Below are 20,663 nucleotides of genomic sequence, written 5' to 3'. Positions count from 1 at the left end.
TGCAGACGGTACCGTAGTCATCGTCGTGTGTGTGTGTGTGTGTTTGCTTTAAAGTGACTTTAAACCGGTCTAACTTGTAAACCAGAAACCAAACCGTTTTTGGATTGTATCCATATCTTGTGCTTCCCTCTTGAGGATGCAGCAAAATCAACACTGCTTCCAAAAATATATATAATTTCTTTCTCTCTTAAAGATGTTAATGAATTTCTTCGTCAGAGAATCCAACTTTCTTTGTGTGATGTCGGTTTTAGACATGCCTGTAATGACAAAGTCACAATTTCTCCAAGACTGACTCAATTCGAGGCAAAACAGATGCTTGGCTGAGTTACTGCTCGTAAAGTTGTACACAAATAATGCTAAAAATCATGACTCTCAAATGATGACGCACAGAAATAACTGCAGCTGCTGTCAGGTTTGACAGGTTTGACAGGTTGGAGCTGAAAATTCTTTTTTTTCTGGTGACTTGCTTCAGTGTTTTATATTGTCTCTTGTTGACACAAATCAAAGTGAAATATAATAAATAATAAATGAATATGAGGAAAAATTATCATATTTATTGCTGAAGGAGAAAAACAGGCTAACCGTAAGTGATGTACAACCCCAATTACAAAAAAGTTGGGACATTGTGTAAAATGTAAATAAATACACAAGGCAATGATTTGTAAATCTTTTTTTCACTTATTTTCAAATGAATACAGTCCAAAGACAAGATCTTTACTGTTCAAACTGATAAAACTTTATTGTTTTCAGTAAAATATACACTCATTCTGAATTTGATGCCTGAAAAGTTGGGACGGGGCAACAAAAGACAGGAAGCTGTTGAATGCCCTGTTGGAACATTCACAAGTAAACAGGTTAATTGGTAACAAATGATAGTACCATTAGTAGGTGTGACGGGGCATCTTAAAAAGGCTCAGGTGTTCACAAGCAAGGATGGTCACTTTCTGAAAAACAGTGTGGGCGAACACTCAGTTTGAGAACGTTTCTCAGAGCACAATTGACCTATGGCTAAGCCCCGCCCTCAAACGTGATGAGCCAATCACAGTGCGTATAGCCATTCCCATACACTGGGACATTCTCTGCCTGGACGTCCATTGAAATGCATTACAGAAAGTCAGTTTGTTGGGTTTTATGAGCTTTTTCTGAGATTTGAAGTTTAAAAATGGTCAAACGGTGTGCATGGGGTACATGCAACTCTGACACAAGGTATCCTGAGAGGCTGGGCGACCAGGTGTATTTTTACACTTTAAACCACATCTCAAGCGAGAAAAGTGTCTCCTTTGGATAAAGTTGTGTGGTAACGTTAGACCACAACATCAACTCAACGTGAATAAGATTAACAATGATGTCTACATCTGTTCTAAGGTAAGTCAACATTGTGTTTGAGGCAACATATTGTCACTTTGCTGGAAAGAAATATAAAGTTATCTTTAACATCTCTAGCTAACGTTAGCTAAAGTTAGCCTAACGTTAGCTCCTAGCTGCGTTGTTCATCATGTCACCTTGTTTGCTGGGAGTTCATTAGCCTATTTTGTTCTAGTTTTGTACTTTGGTGATGGTACATCATTGTTAGCTGTTGTCCAAAGGGCTCTAGTTAAGCTAACGTTAACTTCTGGAGCTTAGCTTCATTAACTTATCTGTAATGGCAGAGATAACAAAGGTTGGCAAACGTTATGCTGAATGATTCAGTGTAAATACTGTAGCACCAAACTAACGGAGAGACACTCTTGGTAAAGATGGTAAAAAGGCCGTTATCCTTTTCTCATATTCGGAGCCAAAAACCTTAACTTCAGTGGCACTTTAACTTGTTGTCTTTGATGGTGACGGCAACCAGATGCGGTTCACAAGTGTACACTGTGACCTGTAAATTTTGGCTTGTAATTTAAGCTTTTCATCGACCTTCTCAACAATAAAATGATGAATATATCCCTCCAATGCGTAGTTTAGGCCCTTTTGGTTACTTCTCAATGACATCTGATCGTTATGTCCCCAAAAATCATCAGTTGCCTCCTGTGAAATGCCGTGTACTGTGGCACCTGCCATAGCGCCGGGCACTGAATGTTGATAGTTTGTCCAGGTGAGTGGAGGGGGCGTGGCTTAGCCATAGGTCAATTGCAAAGAATTTCGGGATTTCAACATCAACAGTCTATAATATCATGAAAAGGTTCAGAGAATCCAGAGAATTCTCTGCATTTAAGGGACGAGGCTGAAAACCAACAGTAAACAGCTGTGACCTTTGACCCCTCAGGCGGCACTGTATTAAAAACTGACTTGATTGTATAAAGGATATTAAAACATGGACTCAGGGACACTGTCAGTAAACACATCGTTGCATCTACAATGACAGTTCAGACTCTTAACATGCAAAGTGAAAGCCAGATATCAACAACTTCCAGAGACGCTGCAGACGCCTCTGAGCCCGAGCTCATTTGAGACGGACTGACACAAAGAGGAAAGGTGTGCTGTGGTCTGACGAGTCCACGTTTCAAATTGTTCTTGGAAATCATGAATGTTCATGACGTTGTGACATGAGAGGATCATCCAGGATTGAGCATCCATGGGACGTGCTGGTACCTCAGAGGTACCCCTAATCCACAGTGGGGCCTCCCTAGATCCAACTTGTCTCTGAAGTCACCTCTTGAAGGTGTCCTGTGGTCTCTGGTACCGGGGCGCTGGCTTTGGATCATTTGAGCCCTGTCAGATGTGAGGTTGGGTACCAGCACATCCGAAGATGCTCAGCCAGACTGGGGTGTGGGAGATTTGGAGGCCAGGTCGATACCTTAAGCTTTTTGTCACGCTCCTCAGGCCATTCTTGAGCAGTTTTTCTGTGGTGTGGCATGGCTCATTTTTCTGCTGGGGGGGGGCCACTGCAGTCAGGGAGTGCCATTGCGGTGACGGGGGTTACTTAGCCCACAGCGGTGTTTGGGTGGGAGGAGGGCGTCAAGTGGCATCCACATGAATGCTGTGTGTCTCCCAACACAACATTGCATTGTAACCATATAATCAATGTTACTCACTTCACCCACCACTGGTCTTAATGGTTTGGCTTATCGGTGTATATGAACATAATCATTTTAAAACCTTTCAACCATTGAGAGCCTCCTCTGGGCTCCCAGCAGCACTTTTTTTATTTAAGTATCTACAGGTTAGAGATTATACAAGAGTACAGCAGTTTGGGAAACTTATTCCACTCGAGGATTTCCAAATAGAAATTATGATGCAAGAAAAACATAACTCTAAAGGTTTTTTATCCTTTGTCAAAAAGACACAGACATCCTGCACATGCTAAACTCATCCAAGTACTTTTTTTAATTTTACTTTATTTTTAAGGCGGGTGTCCTTCCCCATCCTATCCTACAAAAACTTGAAAGTTGTATCAGTCTTCTCGTGTAACTCTCTGCAAGACAATAAAAAGGCAAAATGCAGCTAACGTTAATGGAATGGAATGTTAACGTAAACAGGCTCACGGCTCAGAGTCACGGAGCACTCTAACCCAACCCAGAACCCAGGGTAGACAGGTTCAGTGAATCTGGAGTAGAAGGTGTGCAGGTGAGTAAATCTGTCACAGGGGTCGTTTTCGCTGGGGACTCTGTAGAAGGACACAGTGCCAGCAGGCCAATCCAGATACACTGCTATCTTGGTGGTGTTAATGGGGTGCACGAATATTCCTACAGCACCTGCTCTGTGGTAGGCACTGTAGCCATCATCATAGACCTCTACACTCCAGGACTTTTCATTCCATCCAAGACAGCAGTCAGCAGCTTCTCCACTCCTACCGATTCCTTTGTAAGTTACTGCAACGTGAGTCTTTCCATCCCACACTATTTCCCAGTAACAGCGACCAGTCAGACTCTCCTGGCACAGCAGCTGAAACTGGCCCTCAAATCTCTCGGGGTGGTCTGGATATGGTTGCTCCTCCCTCCCCCGTGTCACTTTTCTGTTGTCATCAGACAGAATGAGGTGTCTGTGCGCCGTGTTCGGGTCCAGGGTGAGTTCACAGGCATCTGGTGGGAAAAACAGGTCACAGTACGAGCAGCAGTTTCAGACCTTCTGTTAATTTGACTTTTTTTTCTTTTTTCTTTTTATTTCGATGAAAAAACTGACCGTGCACGTGTCGCGTTTTTTGTGCCCTCAAATGAATTGTTTTCAATGTAGACATGCATCAGGCACACTCAAATACCAGAGCAATGCCATTGCAACCCACATGCGTTTCCGAGCGCCTATTTTTCAGGGCATGATGGCTGCACCCTGTGATAAATTTTCGAAACGCAGCAGCGGGCACTGCATGTCATGTGACAAGGACCAACCAACCACAGCTGACAGATATCATTCCCTTCATCTGTAAATATCAGTCTGTGATAAATATGAAAGTTCATCATTTTAGTGTAGGGCTGTCAGAGCTTTACGTCTCTCCCACGGACAATATTTTTGGCCTCAAAAAAACGCTCTTACAAAACAGCGCCTGGAAGAAGATCAGCTCTGCACTCGGGACTTCTGGTAAATAGACTATGATTTGGTGGTGGTTATGGTCATTTAGCAACTTCAGACACAACCTTACTCCAAGCCCTTGAAAGCTGGCACAGAAGAGGCACAAGTAGCACCCAGCGCCTGACCTTGTGTTTTCCAGGCGTTTAAGGACATGAAATATGTACGGCCTCTTACACCATCATCAACTGCTGCCTCCTCACTCCTATTAACCGGCCAGCAGGGGCTGCTAGTTTTTCTGAAATCAGCTGGGCTAAAAACAACAAGTCTTACCATCTGCTGTAGGCCACATTTTTGGTCTTACTCTAAACCGGAGCACCAGGGTCCAGTTTTTCAAAAAATGTAATCTGTATCAGAATGATCTAGATTTGGAAATCTTTTGTTTTGCTGTCCAGGGCCTAAGCATTCTGAATTCTGGATTTCAGCTACAGGATAGATCAGATCCTGCAAATGGGTTATTCAGACGAACAAAAAGGATTCTGAAATCAGATTAGATAACATCATCACTATATCGGTACAACATGGCAAATTGATTGTGTGAAACACATGTGGTTAGGTTTTGGAAAAAAGAACAGGGTTTGGCTTTAGAATCTTACAGGACACGGACACCCTTGAGTGAAAGTCGTGTTTGTTGGACCCATCCACCACCACTCCACCTGCCCTACTCAGACTTTCACCGCTTTAACTTTCATCCTTGTCCCATCATGTTTTCCCTTGATGCTGCCAGGCACAGTTAAACTATAACGGCAATCAACCGCATATCATGCCAACATTACAGGACACCTTTTTTGATGCTGCAAGTCACTGCCGGATTTCGATGACTTTGGAGTGAGACCGAGCTCCCTGGGTATGTTTGTTTGACAAAATCTTGTAGGGGTGGGAAAAAATAGATACATCTTAATATCATGATATTTTGCATGGCAATATAGTATTGATACATAGATGCCAATATTGATTTTTTTTTATCACATAAAGTATTAATATTGCAAATACAACATACATTTGTAGTAGCCTACTAGAAAAATAAAATCAATTGCTTTTTCAGGTCAGTAAACAAATTTTGCTGCAATGAAAATGACTGAAGTGATATAAACAGACTGACAACTTAATTGTATTTGATAAAAACAGATGCTGACAAGGTTGTTTGTTTAATTTGCAGTTGAAAATAGATAATAATCACATAATGTTGCAAAATATGTTAATCGCAATAGTCATATCGAAAAACAGTGAAAAGCAGCATTACACTGCATTGTGACTTAAGCATCCTGATAATCTCATATCGTTGGGCCTCTGGTGATTCACACCTCTACTATCTTGACAATAACATTAGATGGCCAGCTAACGTAATGCCACATTAACAAACGGCTGATCACAGTCAACAACAAACTTAAAAAGGGAATGGTGATAAAAGCACAACACTCTCCAGCACACTTAGTGTCTGCTGGCCGATCTGCCGCCAAAAAATTAGCTTTTCTGTCTTTGTTTTGACAGTAAACGGTATCTTGGCAAAAGAAGCGTCAGTGACGTCACTGTCACCTTTCTGAAAAATTCAGGGATTTTAAACTGGAGAAGCTGGAAGCAGCCGTACAAAAAAGCCAGGGCGCTGTGAAAAAAGACGCAGGTCGTGGTGCTTTTTCTCAAGGTGTCTGCATACGCTCTCACCTCATTGGGATCAAATGACGCTCAGGGTAAGTTCAATCAGGAAGACTTTCTTCGTCCTCATCCATTCACAATTCTCTCCCTTCATTCATCCTCATAATTTTATTGTATCTGTATTTTGCACACAGTGTCAGTTAGCAAGAGACATGGATCTGCTCTGCGCAACGTGCTGCAGCTCCATGAAAATTGACTAGGCATATTTTTATTAACATCTGGGACGCACCGTGCCACATCTAGAATAACTGTCTGGAGTGGCCATGATCAGCTGCGTACCTCCCTGGCAGAGATCTGCACTCTACTGAGTGCACTTTTATTGTCTTCTGTCTGTTTTTACTTGACCTAGGATTTAGACACATGTCCCCTCAATAAACTTTCAGCTGTATACAAATCTAATCTATACAACTTAATATACACTTACACTTCTTCAGACCAGATTTCAACCAGCGCACACCACTAGGTTCCAACCTGGAAAAAGACAATGAGTTAACATTTATGGTTTTTAAATAATATTCCTTAATCTGACACAGGGGTGGTATTTAAGATGTGTCCGCTATTCTCCAGTTGTTTGCTCTCGGTACCTGAGAGTGTCCAGTCTCCAGTTTGGATCCTCTAGTCCAGAAGAAAGCAGCTTGACTCCTGAGTCTCCTGGATGATTGTAGCTCAGGTCCAGCTCTCTCAGATGGGAGGGGTTGGAGCTCAGAGCTGAGGCCAGAGAAACACAGCCTTCCTCTGTGACCTGACAGCCTGACAGCCTACACACAGTTTGTGAATTTGTTTTCTTAGATTTTTTATTAATTTTTTTTTTTTTTTTTTACCACAAATTTTCCAACATTCATGAAACAAACAAGAATTCTGACCTGAGGATTTCCAGTCTACACTGTGGACTCTCCAGTCCACCAGAGAGCACCTCTACTCCTGAATCCCGCAGGTCGTTGTTGCTCAGCTCCAGCTGTTTCAAACAAGACGACTGAGAGCGAAGAACTGAGGCCAGTGCTCCACAGCTCATCCATGACAGGTCGCACAAATTCAACCTTAAAGAACATGAAAATAGATTAAAATGTTTTCTATCCACACTTCTACTTCTTTACTCTACTTTATTATGTAATTTCAGATAGTAATTAATATTATTAAATAATGACAGCAACTACTTAAGTGTTTGCTCCTTTCTAACTAATTTAAATTAAATGGTTGGTGCACCCAAATGCAAAAAAACCCCAATGCACTGTGTCTCTAAATCAAGTGAAAACCTCCAGGGCTGTAAAATGGAGCCAACGCAGCCATGCATACCACTCTCTCAGTTCACCTAGTAAATTTCCACTGACCCCACCTCTCCACCACACCTACCTGCCAGCCAATCACCTGTCCACACATCTCCAACTCCTGCCGGTCCATAACACCCATGTCACCAAACCAACCGCTCTCACCTGTGGATCTTTACCTCCTGCCAGTATAAAGAGCCCAGCTTCACTTGACTCTTCTTGCCAGATTGTTCTATGTCATTCACATGCAAGACTTTCCAGCGTTTATCCCTGGACTGCTTCGTTGTTGCCGACCTCGCCTGCCTCTGACTCTCCTGCTTCATCTGCTCCCTAGTAAAGCATTTAGCCCTCTGTCCCTGACCAAGAGCTCTGCTTCCATCTTCCTGGTTTCTGTTTGCCTGTTCCCTGTGGCTGTTTGGATAGGCCGTCACCCAGCTCTCCATAGTGAGTTTACCTTTTCTGCTGCCTGTGATTTCCTGTGCTGTGCATTACCTCGCCACGTGGCTGCACATTCTGCTGATGTGTGCGCACTGCGGGATCCAATCATCATCGCCGCTTACGCAAAATGGATGAAATCAGTGCTCATAATAACAAACAATCAGAAAGTAAAGTGAGGAAGCATTTTGGATTCAATACCTAAGAGGAAACAAAACTTGGATAAAGGTAACCCAGGTAGCCAGAATGATCTGGCCCAGCATCGGCCCAAACTTGGGAAGCTGGAAAAAAATATTCAGGCCGTATCCACCTGCCCAACTTAGCTGAGACTCTGGTTTAATGATGCCCCAGAATCGGGCCAAGTCAACGGGTCAAGTTCTGGCTGCCGACATTGCCATCACTGGCCTGTAATCAAAAATGGCCTGGCCCAGCATCGGCCCAAACTCAGCACCCTGGAAAAAAATAATCAGTCCATCTCTGATTGCCCAACTCAGCTGAGACTCAAGATGAATGAAACCCCAGAATTGGGCTAAATTAACCAGCCAAATTCTGGTTGCCGACACTGCCATCACTGGGACGTCATCAAAAATGACCTGATACTGACCATCGCCATCAGCAGATACTGAGGCAGCAGAGGCCACATAGGAACATTTGTTCTGCAATGTAGTTTTTAATTAAGCCAAATATGTTGGCTTCATTCAATTTGAATACATTGCATATTTATTTGAAGTACTCCGAATTTCAGCCTTTGTGATTGTGATGTTTACTGCATTGAATTCTGACCTGAGACATTTCAATGTACAGTGAGAACTCTTAAGTCCAGCAGAGAGGAGCTTCACTCCAGAGTGCTGCAGGTTGTTGTTACTCAGGTCCAGCTCTCGCAGACAAGAGGTCTTGGAGCTGAGAACTGAGGCCAAAGTGTCACAGCTTTTCTCTGACAGCTGACACTCACTCAACCTGTGGAAGGTGAAACACACAAATACAGAATTTTAACAAAGTTGCTTTACCTTGGTTTGGCTAATCTCTGTGAACATATATCTGCATAGGAATGCGGAATCTGTAGGCAAAGGGACAAGAGTTTGGTGTTGAAGGTGTTCTGGTTTTTGTTAGTAGTGTAAAGCGGGATTTATACTTGTGCGTCAGCTCTATGCAGAGCCTACGCTGTTGTGAGCATTTATATTTATATTTTGTGTGGTGGTGTGTCTGTGTCACTCTGCAGTTACACCTCCAAAACATTACTTGGCAGCGGGGTTTCTGTGAAGTGCTGTAAAGTTTAGTTGATTTAAAATATGCATTAAACACACATTAAACATGGCTTACTGGCGACAATGTCAAACACAAGTACACAAATCAGCTTCACTATAACTCGCAGCATTCACAGACAAACACTTGTCTTTATCTGGACACATTTTCCCCACAAATACAACATGCTAATGTTATTAGCACAAGCCTATGGCATTTTACATTGTATAAATTAGCTTAGGAGCTAGCGGACTTCTCTTCTACTCATATAAAATCAGGGACAACAGCAACATTTAACAAAGGTGACGTTACAAAATTCGGCTCCATTACAGCTCACGAGGTTCACTGACAAAACAACTGTCTTATACTAAACACGTTTTCCAAACAAATACAACATGCTAATGTTATTAGCACAAGCCTATGACCTATGCTGCCCCAGCCAACGTGCACTACACTATATTTTCACTCATCCACACACTTCCCACGTGACCACTTACACACTCCACCAGTTAGATCGTATGTTTATTAGTTTAAGCTAAATATCATGTTTTGATTGATATATGTGTGTGAACTGAGTTTTTGCTGCCAGCCTTGAGCCATAATCCTCTTCATAATGCATTATACATGAAGATGTGATTCACTTTAATGACATGTAACCCTTCCCATAACCCTTGCGCTAACCTTAACTGCCTCTCTTTTAACCAAACACTTCATAGCCAGCTAAACACTAATTTGGCATTTTCTTCAGGGCAAAGGAGCTGATCGAGTCATGTAGCTAATAGGCAGGTCACGTAGCTGCTCCAGCCGCAGCTATACCTACTCACACAGAGGAGAAAGCCTTGGCCCGGATATCCACTGGCTACACCGCAACCCCCAAAATATCACCCGTTGCTGCCAGAGGCTAAATTCCCTAAAGGCGTTCTTCAGATATCATGTCCACCATAATGGAACTCACGGGCAGACAACCGCTCCGGCTTGGAGGCGTAATAAAATGTATTATTATTTTTTATTATTATTATTATTATTATCATCATCATTAATATTGAAAGGGGAAGCCAGTAGTGTCTCGAAACAATTATAAATAAAGTGAGCTGACCTGAGCAATTCCAGCCTACAACTGGGGTTCTTCAGTCCATCAGAGAGCAGAGTCACTCCGCGATCTTCAGGGCAGTTGCTGCTCAGATCCAGCTCTCTCAGATGAGATGGATTGGACTTTAGCACTGAGGCCAGAGCTTCAAAGCATGAACTGTCCCAAAGTCCACAGCCACTCAACCTGATGAGGATTAATAGATGACAAACAAAGTTCATTTATTTTATTCTTAGAATACAACATTTGATGTTAATATTGTAATACATCCACCTACAGGTACGTGACGGAGGTTTGAAACACTGGCAGCAGTGTGAGGAAGCCCCTCTCTGAGATACAGTATTTCTTTAAGTCGAACACATCGTGATGTTTTTCTGATGACATTAAGATGAACACCAGAGCCGACCACTGACCAGGAGACAGTACTTGTGTGTACAGTCTACCTGAGCTCAGGTACTGCTGGATCTCTTCCACTAGAGAATGATCATTCAGCTCGCTCAGACAGTGAAACAGGTTGATGCTTCTCTCTGGAGAGAGATTCTCCTTAAACTTCTCCTTGATGTACTGGATTGTTTCCTGATTGCTGTTTGAGCTGACTCTTTTCTGTTTCAGTAGGTCTGCCAGGAGCTCTTGATTGGTCTGCGATGAAAGACCCAACAGGAAACGGAGAAACAAGTCCAGGTGCCCATCTGGACTCTGTAAGGCCTCGTCAATAGCAATCCTGTGGACTTCTGTTGCCGATGTTTTGCTGAAAACCATGCCCAGACCTTTGAAAGTCATTTGGGATTCAGCCATCACGTTCTTGTTGCTGTTAATGCGTGAGAGCTCCACATAAAAAGCAGCCAGAAACTCCTGAATGCTCAGATGGACAAAGCTGAACATTCTTCCCTTGTTCTTGTCCTTCCTTCTCCAGTGCTCCTTTTTAAAGATCTGTGTGAACACCCCGGAGTAAATAGATGCTTCATGGAGATGAATTCCACTCTCTTTAAGGTCTTTCTCGTAGAAGATCAGGTTTCCTTTCTTCAGCTGGTAAAATGCCAGTTTTGCAAGCGACTGGACGTATTGAAGGCTCTTCTTTGTGCCGTACTTCTCTTTTGTCTGTCTGATCTGGAACATAAGGAACTCTGTGTACATCTCAGTCAGGGTCTTGGGCAGCTCTCCTCTGTCGCTGGTTCTCAACACATCCTCCAGAACTGCCGCAGTGATCCAGCAGAAGACTGGGATGTGACACATGATGTGGAGGCTTCGTGATGACTTGATGTGGGAGATGATTCTGCTGGCCTGCTCCTCATCTCTGAATCTCTTAGTGAAGTAGTCCTCCTTCTGCGGGTCAGTGAACCCTCTGACCTCTGTCACCATGTCAACACGCACCAGAGAGATTTGATTGGCTGCTGCAGGTCGTGTGGTTATCCAGAGGCGAGCAGAGGGAAGCAGTTTCCCTTTAATGAGGTTCATCAGCAGTCCCTCTACCCCGGCTGACTTTGTCACATCAGTGTTGTCTTTTTCTTTGGCGCTGAAGTCTAGCTGAAGACGGTTCTCATCTAACCCATCCAGCACAAACAGAAGTTTAAATCTACTCTTGTCATAGTTGGTGTTTCCTGACTTCTGCAGTGCTGTGAAAATGTAATTCAAAGCGTCCTCTGGGATGTCTTTGGTTTCCTCGATACATTCGTGAATGAGTTTGGCGAGATGAAACCTTTTTCCCTTCAGTAAATTGAGCTGGCGGAAGTTGAAGGGGAATATGAGATGCACGTCTTGATTGGCTTTTCCTTCAGCCCAGTCAAGGATGAACTTATGCACAAGAAATGTCTTCCCTATTCCTGCAATTCCATTGGTCAGCACAGTCTTTATAGGTATGTATTTTCCGGAAGGATGTTTGAAGATATCACTGCGTTTGATTAATACCTCTGTTTCTGCTGGTTTTCTTGATGCCATCTCAATCTTTCTGACCTCATGTTGCCTGTTGAGTTGCATGTCGCCGCCGTCTGTGATGTAGAGCTCTGTATAGATATCTTCCAGGCGTTTTTTATCCTCCGTACCTGACAGTCCTTCTTGTATGCACATGAACCGGTTCTCAAGGTTGGATTTGAGCATTTGTTGGTATGATGTGATTGGCCTTGGAGGCTTCTCTACTGGCACCATCAGATCTGTGTAAAGCAAAGCAGAGGAGGGACCAGTTTTTATGCAAGAAAAATGGGAAATGGTAATTGGACTACACTTGTTTAGCGCCCTTCTAGTCCTCCAACCACTCAAAATTCTTTTACACTACATCACATTCATCCATTCACACACACATTCACACACTGGTGGCCGAGGCTGCCATACATGGTGCCACCTGCTGCTCAGTAAGCATTCACACACACTCACACACTAATGAAACTGGTCATATTCTGACCTTCCTGTGTAATCAATCTACTGTTTATTTATTTATTTTAGTTTCACAGTAATCAGTGTGTAGCAGCTGCCATGTTGAGGCAGAGGGTGCTGTCTGTAGCTCTGGTTGAGGGTGAGAGGCTGTCAGCAGATAAACAGAGATCTGTGTGGGTACATGAGACCCTAAAAAAGAGGCTGGATCATGGGGAGTACCACCAGTTGGTCCAGGAGCTTCTCCTCCATCATGGACGTTTACAGGCAGATTTTAGGATGACTCAGGGGCAGTTTGACAACCTGCTGTCTATCATCAGGCCGTATAGCTCTGGGTATCCAGCAACCACTACCACCAGTTTCTCCTCCATTGGTTACCAACTGTAGACTTGTTGTTGTGACCACCACAGAAGGCCCGCCTCTCAAATCATCTGATTGGACAATGGGGAAAAAAGATAACAAAAAAGAGATGACGTGGGGCGCTTTTCTGTTTTGGGTTGAAGTTTTTTCAACTCGAGGAGTTCAGAATGCTCCAAAAAGCAGAGCAAAAAGCTTCATTCTTCATTCAGTTACAAAAAGGTGCCTCTAGGCGCTAAAATGCTTTCTGTGTGATCAGGGCCCTAGATTGATTAACACAAAGATAGGGGCTGCTCTTATCCTGTTATCAAGTTGTACAAACAGAAATAAAAATCCTTAATCATTTTTAATAATGTTTCAATGGACAGTGAGTTCATTGAAAAGCTTTACCTTCAGTCTGACTGTCTGCAGTTAGAAGGTGAGGAGTTGTTGTCCGTGGTATAATCGAGGAAGTCTCTCTGTTTTCTGAAGTAGTCGCCACAACACCAACATCTTCCGCTACAGAGAGGGAGAGAAAAAAGAAAAAGGAATGTTGAAGGGTGTTCGACACATATCAGCATAATTTTCCCTTTCCATAACGTACTGTTTGGTGTGGAGGGGATGTTTGGTAATCTCTGCACCAGATCATTTCTGTTGATCTTCATCAAAACTTTCCTGGTCACCTCCAGAGCTCCATAAGTGCCGTAGCTCTGCACCATCTGAACAACGGTGTCCTGCCTGTCTGCCTTCTCGAGCCGGGTCACAGGGATGGCTGGGCGGACCTTGACATGTTGGATGACTGTGTGCATGATGTCTTCCTGCTGGAGGAGCCATTTCAGCTGCTTGAATTCCTCTTCCCTCAAATCCTCCAGAGTTATCCAGAGCTTCTCCTTTAGTGAGGTCATCGTGACTGGTAAAATCAGCAGAGATTTTTTAATTCAAAAGAAGACTAGTCCATAGCCATTGGTAGCTTTGTCACCTTCTACCTATGCCAGTCCTCAATGCCTATGTGCAGTTTCACATAGATTGACCACGTCAGTGAGTAGAAAAACGTGGGACAGACAGAATGACTGACTGACAGAATGACACACTGACAGTTTCCGTGATTATGTACAGCATACCATACCATGACTTAGTCATACCAAACATTAGAAACAACACCAACATTGGTCCACAGGGGGAGCCACAGCGATCGGTCGCATTTTAGCCATTTTGAAGCATTTTTCTGTTGTTATAGCGCCACCCAGTTGCCAATTAGAGTTACATTTCTCCAGTCACCTTGAGGCGTCCTGTTCTACATATCTACCAAGTTTAGTAAAAATCCATATGGCGGTTAGGCCTAGATAAGAAATGAGCTCTCTAGCGCCCCCATTTTGTTTGATGGGGTCAATAATGGAGGGGTCCCCTCAGATTATGTGTGGTCATATGCCTACAAAGTTGCGTGGTGATGGGTGAAACCCTTGAGATGTTCTACACCTTTATGTGATGAGCCACGCCCTCCGCAATATTCATTGCCTTATAGAAGCTCAGTTTTAGGAAGTTTTCCAACTTTTGCCAAGAGGGAACTTTAGATATTGCTCCCTAGATTATGTTCACCCAGTTTCATGCAGATCGCTCAAACTTCCTAGGAAGAGATCCATTTGAAGTGTTTTTCAAAAAATTCAAAATGGCGGAAAATTTATATAAGCACATTATAGGTAGGTAACACTGCTGTGCTTGGTTGCTGTGCTTCCTGATTTCTACATTTCCTCAGTAACATTAGAGCACAGGGTTACTTTATTTTGTTACTTTTTTTTGCTGCACTGCGCTGCCAGTAACTAGACAGAGCCACCTGACATTCACCTTCCATCTCACGGTCTCACTCTGCCCAACCAATTCTCACACCAGCAACGGATGCTGGAAAAAAGGCCGGCAGCTGAGTATTTTAAATTAATTTCAAACAGCCGGTGTGTCCGGTGGGCAGAGTTGAAATTTGCAGCCAAACTTCAGAGAGGGGAGAGGAGAGGAGAGGGGCAGACTCCGCCTGACTGGCGTACTGGTTGAGTGAAATGGAGTGCAGCCAAATGTTTCTGTGGAAAACTACTCTCTGATTGGTTCACAATCCATATTTGCACTTTGATTGGGCAGCTCTAGTCTCACAGTCAGCCAACTACAGCAGGGTTGCCAACTCTCACGCACCCACTGGATCCGTTGCATGTGTGATTTGGCCGCGACACGGACTCGCTCCGTCCCGTGCCGGGCGTCAATGCCCACTGGAACTGTAATTGGAATTGTCGGATCTCGAGATCATAATGTCACATGATAATTTGCGGAAACCCTGGAGGTATAAAGCAGGGATGGACTGGGACAAAAAAATGGCCCTGGCATACGCACACACTACGCTGTTACCAAAATTAAAATAAATCTCAGTAGTACCCTACGTGCCCTGGAAGAGAGTACCAAGGCTAGAAAATCAGTGTGCTCATTCACTTCTCACATACATCCTGGTGGTAGTAGATGGCCCCGGAGTACACAATGGTGAAAGCACTTGCCAAAGAAACTCCACAAGATTCATCATTTCAATTTTTAATAAAATGTGTGCAAGTACAAATAAGATACATGTCGGCATTTTTTTGTCCCAGTCCAGCCCTGTACACATGTCAGTGAAAGTCCTTGAATTTATCTATTTTTGTATGACATTGCATGAAGATAGGATTTCACTGTGTGAATTTCAAAATTTTCTTGGGGGAGAACCCCCCTTAAAATCTTTCTGTTTGTCACAACAGGACATATTGCTGGATTTTTTAATCAGATGACGATACTACCATAGATTCTTTTAAGGTTAAATAAAACAATGTGCCGTCATGTCCATGTATGTTCATGACCACGCACGCACAAGCAGATATTACGTCACAAGCTAAAAGCCTGATTAAACCCTGAGTTAGCCAAAAGTAGCGGCAATTTAAATAACATTAATTAGCTAAAAGTTGACGGCTGAAACAGTTAGCTAAAAGTAACTGATAAGCAGTTAAAATAGCATTAGTTAGCCAGAAGTAATGGACAACAGTTAAAACAGTTGATAATGGTTAAACAGTTAGCTAAACGTAAGTGATATGCCATTATAATAGCACTGGTTTGCTAAATTTATTGGATAATGATAGAAACAGTTAGCCTGAAGTAACTGACAGCAGTTGAAATAACATTAGTTAGCTAAAAGTTATGGATTACAGTTGAAACATGTATTCATAGTAAAAAAAACAACAACAAAAAAACAAAATACTCTGTTTGGAGGGCCACCTGGAGGGCTGGATGATCACTACCTCTTGATCCCACAAAAGACATTGGGCACCATACCCTATGCTGCAGCACTAAAAACGGAGTGGTAGGGCAAAAGTAGAGAAGTGGGAATTGGGCCATTATCTTAGTGTGTCAGGTTTTATTGGTTTACATACCTCTACAGGACCTCATGCATGGTCAAAGTCCATTACTTGCGATCCCTGCTTTTTCTGTTGCCTTCGTTCAGAGGAAGGTCCAGATACAGCTAAAAAACAAAAGCCATCCAGCCAGGATTCAGCAACTGTGAGACAAATCAAGAGTTGTATCCCCTAGTGTGTCTGCCAGCGAGTCCAGGAAGTCAACTGATTCATACACATGCTTCACACCTCACTGCCAGCTACAAAACACACCCTCCCAGTCTGGCGGACTGTATTAACTGCAGGTGAGTGGCTGAGGAAGGGGGCGGAGTAAAGATTGTCCCTTGCTGCAGGGAGAGGGCTTCCCCGGAGGTCAGCCTCTTTACCCATTCCCTCTCCTTCACACTTTGACTTATTTTATCCTACCTGGTTCTGTTTCTCCCTCTCTGGGAGCCTGGGCTCACCACGCAGCAGCCCACCGCATCCATCCATCCATCCACCCCTCCTTCCCTCGCCGCCCCGCACATATACCCCTGAGCCTCTCCTTGACCAACTAACCTAAATACTATAAACACAATACTAACTGTAAACCTACACTAAAATACACTGGATGGTTAGTGACGTCATTCGCCTCAAAGAATCATTGTAATGTAAATTCAAATATAGTAACCAGGTTTCAAGCTGTAGAGGGCACTCCACACCACATTTTTAAAATAAAATGTAGATTTTCAACAGTTTGCACTAAACTGTCAACATTTTGAGCAGGATCAGTCAGTAACACTACTGTACAACCAGAAACAATGATTATCAGCTGAAAAAAAAATGGTTTTAGGGTTTAGTTACTCTTTAAAGTTACGCATAATTAAGGGAAGGCTGCTTTGAGTCACAAGCTATGTTTCCATCCAAAAGTGATTCGAATCTTTGGGAAATGCGCATTAAAAGAAATACGAATCCTGTGTTTCCATTAAATGTACGGACTTTGGTGAAAACTACGAACTCGCACGAGTTTTCCACAGAACCGGAAACAAAACAAGTCTCGCATTCTTCTTCTTCTACGTTTTCTGGCGGTTGGCAACCAGCTTGTAAATGCATTACCGCCTTCCCGACCCGGAGTGTGGATATCACCATGGAGAGAGGTGCGCTACATCAGACTTAATTCGAACATAACTGTTTCCATCCCCCGTTTTGCAAATCAACATTTTTTCGAATCAACCAAAACCCGGCTAAAGCGAGCATATTTTAGTTTGTGTGAATCAGGGGATTTTAATTCTAATTTTGGCATTTCCATCATAATTTTCTGATGCGATACTTCTAGATGCGCATCTAAACAGGCTGATGGAAACATGGCTACTGACTGTCTTCTGATAGTGTCCTCAGCTTCTCAGTCAGATCTCTCTGGCGCGTTACAAACTGATGCCACCTGACGGCAGGGATGGGCAGTATTTCTATTACTTGTATTTAAAATACCTATTTCAATTACATTTGAGTATTTTGTAATTTGTATTTGATAACGCCGATAAAAAGCAAATGTAATTTGTAACAAAATACTTTTGAGTGGAGTAATTTTGTATTTGAAATACTCAAAATACTTTCTCCACAAATCAAAAAACAAAAATAATAGGCTACACATTCTTATAATATTGGATGTAACAATATTTTTTTTTACTTTTTTTTAATATTTCTATCTATATGTTTTTTTAAACAACAACGGCGCAGTGGTGTGGTGGTTAGCACTGTCGCCTCACAGCAAGCAGGTTCCTGGTTCAATCCCTGGTGTGGGAGCCCTTCAGTGTGCATGCATGTTCTCCCCGTGTCAGTGTGGGTTTCCTCCAGGTGCTCCAGCTTCCTCCCACAGTCCAAAGACATGCAGGTTAACTGGTGACACTAAATTGTCCGTAGGTGTGAATGTGAGTGTGAATGGTTGTCTGTCTCTATGTGTCAGCCCTGTGATAGTCTGGTGACCTGTCCAGGGTGAACCCTGCCTCTCACCCAGTGTCAGCTGGGATAGGCAGGATCCAACAGGATAAGCGGTTAGAAAATGGATGGATGCATGGATGTTTTTTTAAACTTGGGCCATTCAATGACCTAGTGGTCTGTTTTACTGGACTGTGCATAACATAGGAAATTTATGTTGTTGTGGTTGATGCTCGGGATGAGCATGCTGCAAATGAATTGCCTCATGTGGGATCAAAAAAAAGTTAAACGTAAAACACAGGGCTCCAAAGGCACCAAGTTAGACAGCAAACAAGTTAACTAGCTACAGTATCTTGCTGCTGTTTAGCCAGACCGTTGGTGGACAGTTCACAGCACAGCTAGACTAGACTTGCCTTATCTGAGTGTGTTATTGGTCGAGGACTTTTTGAGTTATTCACAGAAAGATTTGAATCAGTTAGTATAGCGCCACCTATGGACGAATTGTGGGCATTCTTTCTGGTATAGTTACTTATGGTCTCTAGTTGCAGTATGCAAATTTTGAGCATTTTTGGTCAAGGACTTTTTGAGTTATTCATGAAAAGCTTTGTGGACTGACCAACCGACCGACAGAGTTGCGGGTTGCTGCTATAAGAAAAAGAATTAAGTATTTTCTGTATTTGAAAATACAAAATGGCCTACATGTATTTTATTTTGATACATTTATTTGAGGGGTATTTTGTATTTTGTATCAAAATACATTTTGATGTATTTTTGCCCATCTCTGCCCGACGGCATATCACACTGCTGGAAAAGGTAGCTTTTGGCATCAGTGTTTGAAAAAGCAGCAGTTTTTGACAACTTCAGAATAAGAATGATCTGTATTTGCTGTTTTGAATGAGTTGTAGATAAACTTAAAGGTTCCCACGAATTTTCATGGACAAGATTTCCAAACTTTTCCATGACTTTTCAAGGACTCGTAATATTTTTCTTTTCTTATCCCAACTGCCCGCTGTTTCTCAAACATATCAGACTCAGACTCTATTTAAAACATAATTTCAATTAGCAGGCATACATGAAGGGAGAGACTGAACATGGGGTGAAAATGAACAAACACAAGTGATAGTAAACAAAACATTGTCACACACTGACGCATATTAGAGCTACGTCACGACAGCTCCACAAAAATTGCTGTTCTGTTACATGACCATGAAAGTAGTCCACTGAAGAGTACTATCACACACAACAAAATCTGATGACTTTTCTAAAAGTCTCAGTAATTTTGACTTATTCCATGATTTATCCAGGCTTGGAAAATGTGACTGTGAAATTCTATGACTGTTCCAGGTTTTCCATAACCATGGGTAGCATGAAACTAAATTACCAGGAGACAAGGCTGAAATGCTTCTTTACAACACTAACTGAAGTTAGAGAACAAGGACCTTTTTTTGTTGTCATTTAGGAAGCATTTTTGTAACTACTGTCAGTGTCCTGCTGCTACCACCTAACAACACAACACTGCAAAGTCCCCGTTTCCATCCCATGTTAATACTCAGAAACAGAGTAGACATGAATACGAAAAGAAGTCCTGTAATAGTTTCTTCAGCCATTCAAATTTAAGAATACAGATGTTTTTCAATATTGAACATTGGAAATACATATTCCAGGTAAAAGGGGAAAAAACATACCTTCTTGTCAGAACTTGATGGTCTGTATCACGGTTTTACAAAGTATGAGACTGTTAATTTCACAACAGCGGAGATAGAGGAACAAAACACTATTGCACCATTTAAAAAAACACTGAGACAGAAAACTCCAAACTGAGAACTTCCTCAATCACTGTTCATTCAGTTTGTGTTGCTTAACATTTACTGCATTTACTGTTTTTTTTAATAACTTTGTCACAGAATGTTTGATTTGCAATAACCATAAAATCAAAGTTCAGTTTCCGGTTTGGGGACCTCAGAATTGCATCCCTGCTTTTCACAGATGATGTAGTTCTGTTGGCCTCATCACACCGTGACCTCCAGCATGACCTGGAGTGTTTTGCAGCTGAGTGTGAAGCAGTTGGGATGAGAGTCAGCACCTCCAAGTCTGAGGTCATGGTCCTTTGTCGGAAATCGGTGGTTTGTCCTCTCCGGGTTACAAGAGAGTTACTGCCTCAAGCGAGGGAGTTCAGATATCCAGGGGTCTTGTTCACGAGTGAGGGTAGAATGGAGCGTGAGATGGATCGGTGGGTGCTCGTCGGTGCTGCGCCGGTCCGTCGTGGTGAAGAGGGAGCTGAGCCAGAAGGCAAAGCTTTCAATTTACTGGTCCATCTCCGTCCCAACCCTCACCTATGGTCATGAGCTCTGGGTAGTGACTGAAAGAATGAGATCGCGGATACAAGCGGTGGAAATGAGTTTCCTCTGTAGGGTGGCTGGGCTCAGCCTTAGAGATAGGGGGAGGAGCTCGGACATCCAGACAGAGCTCGGAGTAGAGCCGCTGCTCCTT

The 20,663-nt window shown here is 42.8% G+C and overlaps 1 protein-coding gene across 4 annotated transcripts; it reads right to left on the bottom strand.

The window, feature by feature from the left end:
* Positions 1-716: 716 nt before the first annotated feature.
* On the bottom strand, positions 717-19,948 carry LOC125879274 (NACHT, LRR and PYD domains-containing protein 12-like). Of its 4 annotated transcripts, XM_049561035.1 has the most exons (11): positions 19,859-19,948; positions 16,299-16,387; positions 13,472-13,777; positions 13,279-13,386; positions 10,445-12,314; positions 10,177-10,353; positions 8,622-8,795; positions 7,002-7,175; positions 6,723-6,896; positions 6,563-6,609; positions 717-4,004 (listed from the first exon to the last, which is right to left on the bottom strand). In XM_049561035.1, exons 2-11 carry the CDS (start codon positions 16,312-16,314, stop codon positions 3,433-3,435), a joined length of 3,618 nt encoding a protein of 1,205 aa, XP_049416992.1. In that variant the 5' UTR covers positions 16,315-16,387; positions 19,859-19,948; the 3' UTR covers positions 717-3,432. The 4 variants fall into 4 exon arrangements, with proteins under 4 accessions (XP_049416992.1, XP_049416993.1, XP_049416995.1 ...); XM_049561036.1 differs by lacking the exon at positions 16,299-16,387 and having other exon boundaries at positions 19,859-19,907; XM_049561038.1 differs by lacking the exons at positions 16,299-16,387; positions 19,859-19,948 and adding an exon at positions 12,754-12,962 and having other exon boundaries at positions 13,472-13,503.
* Positions 19,949-20,663: the final 715 nt, after the last annotated feature.

Source organism: Epinephelus fuscoguttatus, linkage group LG19 (genome assembly GCF_011397635.1).
Source record: "Epinephelus fuscoguttatus linkage group LG19, E.fuscoguttatus.final_Chr_v1".
NCBI lineage: Eukaryota > Metazoa > Chordata > Actinopteri > Perciformes > Serranidae > Epinephelus > Epinephelus fuscoguttatus.
The sequence above is the reverse complement of the archived record's forward strand: the minus strand, read 5'-3'. Positions and strand labels throughout refer to the sequence as shown.